The following is a 9,448-nucleotide window of genomic DNA, read 5'->3' as shown; positions in this document are numbered from 1 at the left end:
TCAGGCTGGTCTCGAACTCCTGAGCTCAAACAATCCGCCCACCTCAGCCTCCCAGAGAGCTAGGATTACAGGCGTGAGCCACCGCGCCCGGCCCCGGGTGCTTCTAAAAACATGTATTATAGTAAAAAAAAAATTGGTAAGAAAAACAATATAATGAGTCATGGACAAAGAAGAGATGACCTAGTGCAATCTGATTTTAAAGAAGGTATGAAAAAGGTCTAATGTTGCTCAAAATGAGTGTCTTCTACATTCCTCCTTTTAAGGAACCATTTGGTTTGACAGGCTCAATAACTTTATCCACATTGCGAGAACCTGGGGGGTGGGAATGGAAAGAAAGAGGCATAGTTGAGTGGGGCCCGGGACCACCACGGAGGGGGGAGGCTGAAGCGCTGCAGGGAGCACTGCAGAGAGCCACAGGCGGTGGGAAGGGAGGTTACCAGGGAGATTAATTGGGGAGCTACCAAAAAGGGAGGAAAAAGGAATTCACGAGACTCCACCTGCTTTGACCCACTGCCAGGGGCCCTGATAGCTGTAACTGCCAAGCATAATACACAAAATCACCCTGTCGCCAAGTCCTGGTCCCTGGCAGCCTCTCTGCCTCCTGCGGCCAGATTCTTCCTAAGGCCTCACAAGTCGTTTCACTCACTCACCTGCATGCAACTTGCACAATCGCTGCCCTGCCCTGCCCTTCAGCTCTACCCATCCTCAGTGTCTTGCCTTTCCACAGCCAATGACTGAAACAAGCTTCCACATAAAAGTGACTTACAGCAAATGTTTTTTTGAGGTGATTCTCATAATTTTCCTAAAATAATACAATGTAGTAACAAAATAAAATTGTAGTTGCAGCAAGGAACCCTTTGCCTTTGGTTAAAGCCAGGAGGGATGTTCTGCTTGGGGATTTTATAGTTTCCTCTTCTGTCCTGAGCTGTCCCTCTCATTGAAGGGAACACCAGTCGCCCGAGCAGTCACACCCACGACCGTGATGCCCGAACATTGCTTTCTAGGCTTCCTCGTCAGTGTCTTCCTGACTGGCGTGTTAGGTAAGTGCTTCATTTCTTGTTCATTGCTCACAGCTTTGTCATCTGAGTCTGATCAAGGGACTGTTAGAAATGGCACTGGCACTTTTCTGGGCTTTGTAACGATTTTAGCTTTCTTATGTCACTAAATGATCAGAACGGGCATGGGTTAGTTCCCATCTGCAGCCTGAGTAACTCCACATGTACTGAATGAATATCTGCTAAAGAGGAGGCACTCTAGGGGGTGCAAGAGACTTCATACAGGACAAATGCACATCCATCTCTCTCTCTCTCTCTCTCTCTCTCTCTCTCTCTCTCTCCCATTTCTTTAGCCTTGAAGTGTCACTGTAACATAGTGATTACAAGCACAGGTTCCTAAGCCAGACTATCAGAATCTGAATTTCAACTCTGCCATGTATTATCTAGGAGAACTTGAGCAATTTACATGACACTCCTGTGCTTCAATTCCTCATTGCTAGCATGGGGATTGTAGGTCACTATGAAGATGAAATGAGTCTGTATAGGCCAAGTGCTTAGACAAGTGCTTGGCACAGAAGAGGTATCTTACACACCACGTGAGAATTTGCTGCTGGTATTCACGAGGAGCTCTTCAAGGGAGTGGAGCATTCCTCTGAGCAAGGCCATTAGGATCCCAAGTTAGCAGATGGGGACCTCTCAGGGTAAATGGTTCGAATCACTTCCCAAGACAGCACCATTGTCCAGCGACTGATACATAAAAACAATTCAACCCACCATCCTCCAGAAATGTGTGGATTTGAGTAGACTATGCCTTTGGTCCTTGGTAACAACAAGGACTCATTTAGCAAAATATGGCAGGAATTCAAGGGCTACCAAAACTACCCTGGCTCTGCCTCTTCCCAGGCAGCTACACAACATGTGGGGTAAGATATACAACTTCTTTAAGTCTCAGCTTCCCCATCTGTAAAGTGCAGGAATAAAATACCTACCTTACCTAGTGGTTGTGGGAATTAAATAAGTTGTAAAGCTTTGAGCACAGTCCCTGATGTTAGTTAATGTTCATGTATGGTCAGTGTTCAGGGAAGGAACTGGAGGAGGAAGAAGGAGGAGGAGAGAGAATATCCTCAGCCTCGAACTGCTCTGCCTCTCCCAGAGCTTTGCTCTTGGTTTTCTGCCATCAATAAGAGGCAGGCTCTGAAGTCATACTACCTAGGTACAAAGTCTACAAAATCAGCTTTACCTTTTGCTGCTGGGCAAGTTTCTTCACGTCTCCAAAGCTGAGTTTTTTAGTCTACAAAAGGTATAGCACCTGTCGCATAGAAGAGCTGGGCAAATTAAATAAATTAATGCAGATAAAAACCCCTTCAGTGCCCGGTGCAGAGTGAGTTTTTATTACTGTTGGGGATGGTGATAGTGGTGTTATTACAAAAATGGGAGAAGAAATCCGTAGACAGAGGTCAGTTTCCCTCCTTAGCCTGGGCCGGTTCATCTGAGCGATGATGCTCGGGTGCTTGGAGCCAGGATGCAGGCAGGTAAGAACAGCCATTCAGGAGTGGGACAGTAAAGGCAGACCTACCTGGAGGCAGGGCCCAGAGACCGAGCAAGAACCTGGGAAAAGAGGAGCCAAATGCTGGGCTGAGGTCTTGGAGTGAGAATTGATCCCAGGCAAGTTTTGTTCAGAGTAGCGCTAATACGGTGGCTCCCAGGAAGACAGATGAGTGGCCTTAGTGTGGGTCTTGTGTCTCAGTCATTATATCCTGTCACAATTTGGGAATGAAATAAGGACAATATTTTGTCACTGCTATTCACCTCTTCTCCAGCTTGGGGCATAGGGTGGGAGGGTATAAGTACCTTTTTATAATCTGGAACACATTATTTTAAGACTTCAGCATGCATCAAAATCATTGCATTGAAGATCCAAAGTGTTGATTTCTGAGCTCCACCTCCACCTCCACTTAGAGCAGCTATTTAGGGAATCCTGATGCAGGAATTCCATTGCAAACTACTGCTAATGACAGTGGTGCTCATATCAGTGTCCAGTGTTTTTCTTTCTCTTATTGTTTTAGGAGCCCAGCCAGCCCATGGGTCTCTGAAGCCTCAGATGGTACAATTTCAGTCCCAAAATTTTCACAACATTTTGCACTGGCAGCCTGGGAGGGCGCTGATGGGCAAGAGCAGTGTCTACTTTGTGCAGTACAAAATGTAAGTACACTGAGCTTCCTGCAGCTGATGGAGATGGCCCCTGGGATAGCGTGTTCTAGAACACAATGGAGTATTAGGATCTGAGCTTTTTTTTGAGTTTTAGAGAGGTTGAGAAGAAGCAGAGGTTGGGACAGAAGTGACCTGTCTCCCATGAAGTCTGCCTGGGGACTCAAAATGCACGATGATGTGCAGCCTGTCGGGCAGACACTTCAGCCCTACTACACCCAGCACAGAGACTTACAGGTCTGCCTTGGCCTCCACTGCAGTGCCTGGTGCATGGCGGGATCTCAGTACAGATTTGTCAAATGAATGCTGGAAGCCACCTGTTTGACACATGACAAGTACTCAACTTGCTATCGAAACCGCAAGGGGGTTTCAGCCTAGATCCAGTTGCTCGCCTAACAAAGATCCAATTATTGAGACAACGAGGATTGCCAAGGAAGAAAGGAATGTTAATGCAGAAGATATCTGTTGGGAGAACAGAAGAAATAATTTCAAATCTAACTCCCCTGCCAACAGAGATCATGGGGCTTTTTAAGGAGGAGCCACAAGCCTTGGGGCAGGTATGGGGTATGGTGATTCTTGGTATCAGGAATCCTGCTCAGGGGCCTTGAGAATCTCAAATGCTGTGTCTTTTTTCTGGGAAACAACTCAAAAAGCTCACATAGTTAGTTAAGGAAGGAGATTATAAAAAAACATACAGGGGTCATTGAAATTTGTTCATAGAGCCAGTTACAAATTAAGGTGAACTACTGATAGCTGAAAAAGAAGTTGTGGCAAACACTGAAGTGAGTATATAAAATATATTTTAATTTAAAAGTCATTTGCTGGAGTGGATTTACTATTTTGAAGATTCTTTTCAAAACTTAATGGCTCCTATAAACCTGAACACAAACTGGAACACGCTGCTGCATGTTCCTCTTGTGTGATCTTCAAGCTAATCCTGATATAATCAACTCAGATATAATCTACTCCTTTCCTGGAAACAGACACTCCTGATTTGAAAATGACAGGTTTGTCCACTCACACATTTCCTGGGATTTTTTGAGGCTCTTCCTCCTCTGACATAGTTTGAAATGCTGGCTAAGCATGAGACAGAAGATAATACAGTTTAGCTTTCGTGGGTTTTCACTAGAAGTTCAGAAAATCAGATGCAGATATGGGATAAAAGAGTAATTTTTATTCCATAAATTCATCCATGTCCTTATATCATGGGGTAGGACCTAGGTCAGATTTTCCTATTAATTAATTTGAGAAGAAACATCCCCAGAAGATTTTCAGTCTTTAACTGCTGCTGCGTCTTTCAACATAGTTTGTGTAGCAACTGTAAAACTTAATAAATATTTACAATAAGGATTTCTCCATTACAAAAATAGATTTGCACATAGCTGGAGATGCTTTCAGTACATAGGAAGTAGAGATTGGTACTTGGCGGAGGGAGCGTGTAGCATGGGATGAGAAAGAATTCTCAACTCAAAGATTAGGATAGGTTTTGAAACAAGAAGTTTATTTTACTTTCCAAGGAAGAAAAGGGCATGGCATGAAAGAAAGAAAGAAAGAAAGAAAGAAAGAAAGAAAGAAAGAAAGAAAGAAAGAAAGAAAGAAGGAATTGTGGCCCTGAGGATGAGTGGCTTGGACTTTTATTGAGATAAAGGATAGAGTTATTATTGTTGCAAAATGATAACAGGAGATGATTGTAGTTTTTCTTCTCTGCTGGACTGGCTTTATCAGACTTCTCAGAATGTGGTCTGGTAGATGTGGAGGAGGCCTACATGCCCTTTTCTGTCTGCTTAGTGCTGTTCCAGTTCTGTAAAACAAGTTCTTTAAAAAAAAACAAAAAAACAAGTTAAGTCACAGGTGGTTAACCTAACAAAGCTGCAGTTGTGTGCAGATTTTTTTCCTGTTAGATGCTTTACTAGCAATGCCATCCTTTCAGTACTTTTTTAATACTTCCCTTTAGGCTGTATAAATAGGTTGAAAGTGGATCTGTTTGTGGTCCAAAGTAAAAAGCATATTAGAAGCTATTTTACCATGAAGTTAGTGAAGATTAAACTTCAGGGCCCTATGGAAGAATTTTACATTTGTAAATTTTTTTGTTTTTTTAGAGACAGGGTCTTTCTCTGTCACCCAGGCTGGAGTGCAGGAGCCCAGTCATAGCTCACTTCAGCTTTGAACTCCTGGACTCAAGCAATCCTCCTGCCCCAGCCTCCCAAAGTGCTGGGATTACAGGTGTGAGGCACCATACCCAGCATATAATTCTTTTTCTTAAAGTTGCTATGGCTTAAGTTTGTCCTCACTAAAACTCATGTTGAAATTTGGTCCTCAGTGTGGCAGTGTTGGGAGGTGGGACCTGATGGGAGGTGTTTGGGTCATGGGGGTAGATCCCTCATGAATGGTTTGGTGCCAGTTTTGCCAAAGTGAGTGAGTTCTGGCTCTTGGGAGGCTGGATTCGTTTCCAGGGGAGTGTTCCCACGAGCATGGGTTGTTAGTAAAGCCAGGACGCCCCTTCAGTTTTGCCTCTTCACACATGTCCACTTCCCCTTTGACTTTTTCCACTATAATATGACACAGGATGAAAAACTCTCATCAGAAGCCAAGCAGATGCCAGCACCATGCTTCTTGTACAGCCTGCGGAACATGAGCTAAATAGCCTTTTTTTTTATAAATTACCCAGCCTCACGTACTCTGTTATAGAAATACTGAATGAGGCCAGGTGTGGTGGCTCACGCCTATAATCCTAGCACTCTAGGAAGCTGAGGCGGGTGGATCGTTTGAGCTCAGGAGTTCGAGACCAGCCAGAGAAAGAGTGAGACCCCATCTCTACTAAAAAAAAAAAAAGAAAGAAAGAAAGAAATTAGCTGGACAACTAAAATATACACAGAAAAAATTAGCTAGGCATGGTGGTGCATGCCTGTAGTCCCAGCTAGTAGGGAGGGCTGAGGCAGGGGGATCACTTGAGCCCAGGAGTTTGAGGTTGCTGTGAGCTAAGTTGTCGCCACGGCACTCTAGCCCGGGCAACAGAGTGAGACTGTCTCAAAAAAAAAAAGAAATATAGAAGGAGCTAAGACACAAGATTGTATAAATTTCAGACCCCAGAATACCTGGATTCATTCCTGTCTCTAAGGTATTTCTCTCTAAGGTAGCAGAAGGCAGATTATAATTTTGAAAATTTTCTCCTTGATTGTATCCAGTTCATGGGATATACTGTTAATATCTGTCCCATTTGGGTTAGGACAAAAAATGAGGAATCATATTAAAAAAGAAGTCAGTCATTACAGTTAAATTAAAGATGATATTTCATCAATAAATAACAATTAAAAAACTCAAATTATGCTCAATATATGTTGTTGGTTTGCTTTAACTCCTTTTTCTCTCTCTCTCTTTTTTTCCCCTTTTCTTTTTGGTAGAGATGGGGTCTCACTCTTGCTCAGGCTGGTCTCAAACTCCAAAGCTCAAGCAACTCTCCTGCCTCAGCCCCCCAGAGTGCTGGGATTACAGGCGTGAGTCACTGCACCTGGGCCACTTTAACTCTGACATGATGAAACTACTGTCATGTAGATTACAGAGTACAGATACCAGCAATATTCCTCATTGTATGGCTATAAAGTTAGATTTCAAGTCCTTCAACAAATATTTTGGGCAATCTTTCTCCTCAGCCTCTGATTTCTGCTCTGTTCCACACCATTACCTTATTGTATGTGTCTGGATTGACTGGTAAGGAAGTGAGGCTTTAATCTTTCCTTTGGCTGTTTCATCATCTTGTGGTCTCAGGCTGAGTCAACCAACCTGCCTCTTCATCTCACTACATTTTTGCATGGGTTTCCTTCCCTCTCTCCCAGCCTCTAATTACAGGAGTCGCTATATCCTGCTCACTACAACTTCCTCTCAATTTTCAATAAAGAGATTAATCATGTGTGTCGGGTAAGCATTACCTGAGATGAAAAGTGGTAACGACTTCTCAGAATCGGCCACATTACTCAATAGCAAGCTGATGAGAAGTGGAGAAAAGCCACAAAGTTGAAACCTCAGAAGCGTTAAGGATGTGGAGAGCAAGTACTCAAAAATGGAAGTTGGTCCACACACCAGAAGAAACACTGCTAAGCCTTAAAAATATAAAAACCTTTATGTTATTGACACAGAAGGTGTCAAGGTTGTTCATCTTTCAGCAAGACAGCACTTTGATTAATCCTGTGGTTTGAATGTGTCCCCCAAAAGTTCATGTGTTGAGGCCAGGTGCGGTGGCTCATGCCTATAATCCTAGCACTCTGAGAGGCCACGGTGGGAGGGTCACTTGAGCTTAGGAGTTGAAAATCAGCCTGAGTGAAACCCCATATCTACCAAAAAAAAATAGAAAAATCAGCTGGGTATGGTGGGCATAGTCCCAGCTACTTGGGAGGCTGAGGCAGGAGGATTGCTTGAGCCCAGGAGTCTGAGGTTGCAGTGAGCTATGATGATGCCACTGCAATAGATCCAGGGCAAGAGAGCAAGACCCTGTCTCAACAATAACAACAACAACGACAAAATTCCTGTGTTGGAAACTTGGTCCCCAATGCAGCAATGTTGAGAGACGGGACCTTTGGGAGGTGACTGGGTCATGAGGGCTCTACTCTCATGAATGGATTAATCCATTCAGGGTTAACACATTAATGTGTTATTGAGGGAGTGGGTTAATTATCACAAAAGCGAGTCTGATATATTTAATAAAAAGCCAGTTTGGCCATCTCTCATAAGCCCCCTCGCCATGTGAAGCCTACGCCACCTCAGGACTCTACAGAGAGTCTTCACCAGCAAGAAGGCCCTCACCAGATTCAGCCGCTAAACCTCAGACTTCCCAGCCTCCAGAACTGTATGAAATAAATTTCTTTTCTTTATAACTCACCCAGTTTCAGGTATTCAGCTATAGCAATGGAAAACAGACTAAGACAGCTAAAAAGAAGGATTTCTTAAAAGATGTTTAAGAGTAGCCATAAGCTTTCACAGTGGTACTGATATTAGAGGACAGGTTTCAATCAGTCTAAAGAATTAATAGACTAAAAAAAACTGAAGAGTCCATCGATAGAAAAAAGAAATTCAGATCTTTGTCTTTTCCCTTCTGCAGGTATGGAGAGAAACAATGGAAAAGTAAGGAAGACTGCTGGGGTATTCAAGAACTCTTTTGTGACCTTACCAATGAAACCTCAGACATACAGGAACCTTATTACGGGAGGGTGAGGACGGCCTCAGGCGGGAGCCACTCAGGCTGGAGCATGACCCAGCGCTTCACTCCCTGGTGGGAAAGTGAGTTCCGTGGAGTTTCTTTGTCTTTGCTCTTCTGTCCTTGAACAGCCCTCTCAGAGCCTGGCCTAGCTACCAGGCCCTGTGCTTTTCCAAGGTCTACACCATCGTCTCATTTGATCTAATTCTCAGATCAACTCTAGAAGATATCTTTCATGATATTCATTCTCCAGCCCTCAGAATCAAGGCACAGAGGCTTTGGTCATTGCTCAAATCTTACGGCCTTAATCACCCAAATCAGAATTCAAATTCTGCTGCATCTGACCTCAGAGCCTTCACTCTATCTTGCCGCCAGACTGTTACCTTCTTTTTTAAAAAAGTATTTTTAGACAGTATAAAAGAAATCATATTGCCATAGTTCCTCCCCAAACACGAGGGTTAAGTTCCCAAAAATACTCATATTAGAAGAATTTTCTGTTGAGGAAATTAAGACTTTAAGTCATCTAACCAAAACAGGAGACCAAAAGTGCTCTCTCAGTATCCATTTCTGAAGGATATTTATTCCTCTTCTAGTTTAATTATAATCACAGAAAAATATCTTACAATCTAAGATGTATATTAGAAATGTAACCTTTTGTATAAAATGGTTACAGGCCTTGTACAAAATAGTAGAGAAAAGTGAGAGAGAAAGAAGAAAGCGTTTAATGCTTATGTATAAAGATATGCATAACAGAACAGGAAAGGAAATATGAGTATTTATCATAATCTTCATAATGGCAACTAGTCATGAAGCTGTGGTTAATATTCATGACTTCATTCCTCATTATTAACTAAACATTAACTTTCTTTTTAGCCAGCACCTCAGTTCTTTATTCATGAGAAGTTTGAATCCTTTCAGTCTTTCCAAATCTTATGTCGAGCTAATACAGGAAACTTTTATGTAAGATTATGTCAAGTTAATACAGAAAAAACCAAACTGCATATAGAAGTTCTAAGAGGCACATTAGAGGATACCAAGCATCCTTCTACCTGATCCC

The 9,448-nt window shown here is 42.8% G+C and overlaps 1 protein-coding gene across 1 annotated transcript in view; it reads left to right on the top strand.

Moving 5' to 3' along the window:
• The first annotated feature begins 965 nt into the window (after window positions 1-965).
• The window catches only part of IL22RA2 (interleukin 22 receptor, alpha 2), a 28,939-nt gene continuing 20,456 nt past the window's right edge, over window positions 966-9,448 (top strand). The window contains exons 1-3 of the mRNA XM_012665209.1: window positions 966-1,040; window positions 3,062-3,197; window positions 8,296-8,474. Of these exons, the coding sequence (XP_012520663.1) occupies window positions 983-1,040; window positions 3,062-3,197; window positions 8,296-8,474 (373 nt within the window). The 5' untranslated portion in view covers window positions 966-982. The remainder of the gene's footprint in view (window positions 1,041-3,061; window positions 3,198-8,295; window positions 8,475-9,448) is intronic.

The sequence above is a fragment of the Propithecus coquereli genome, unplaced genomic scaffold (genome assembly GCF_000956105.1).
Source record: "Propithecus coquereli isolate 6110/MARCELLA unplaced genomic scaffold, Pcoq_1.0 Scaffold98, whole genome shotgun sequence".
In the NCBI taxonomy this organism is placed as follows: Eukaryota; Metazoa; Chordata; class Mammalia; order Primates; family Indriidae; genus Propithecus; species Propithecus coquereli.
Note: the sequence above shows the minus strand (reverse complement) of the source record. Positions and strands in the feature narration are given on the sequence as shown.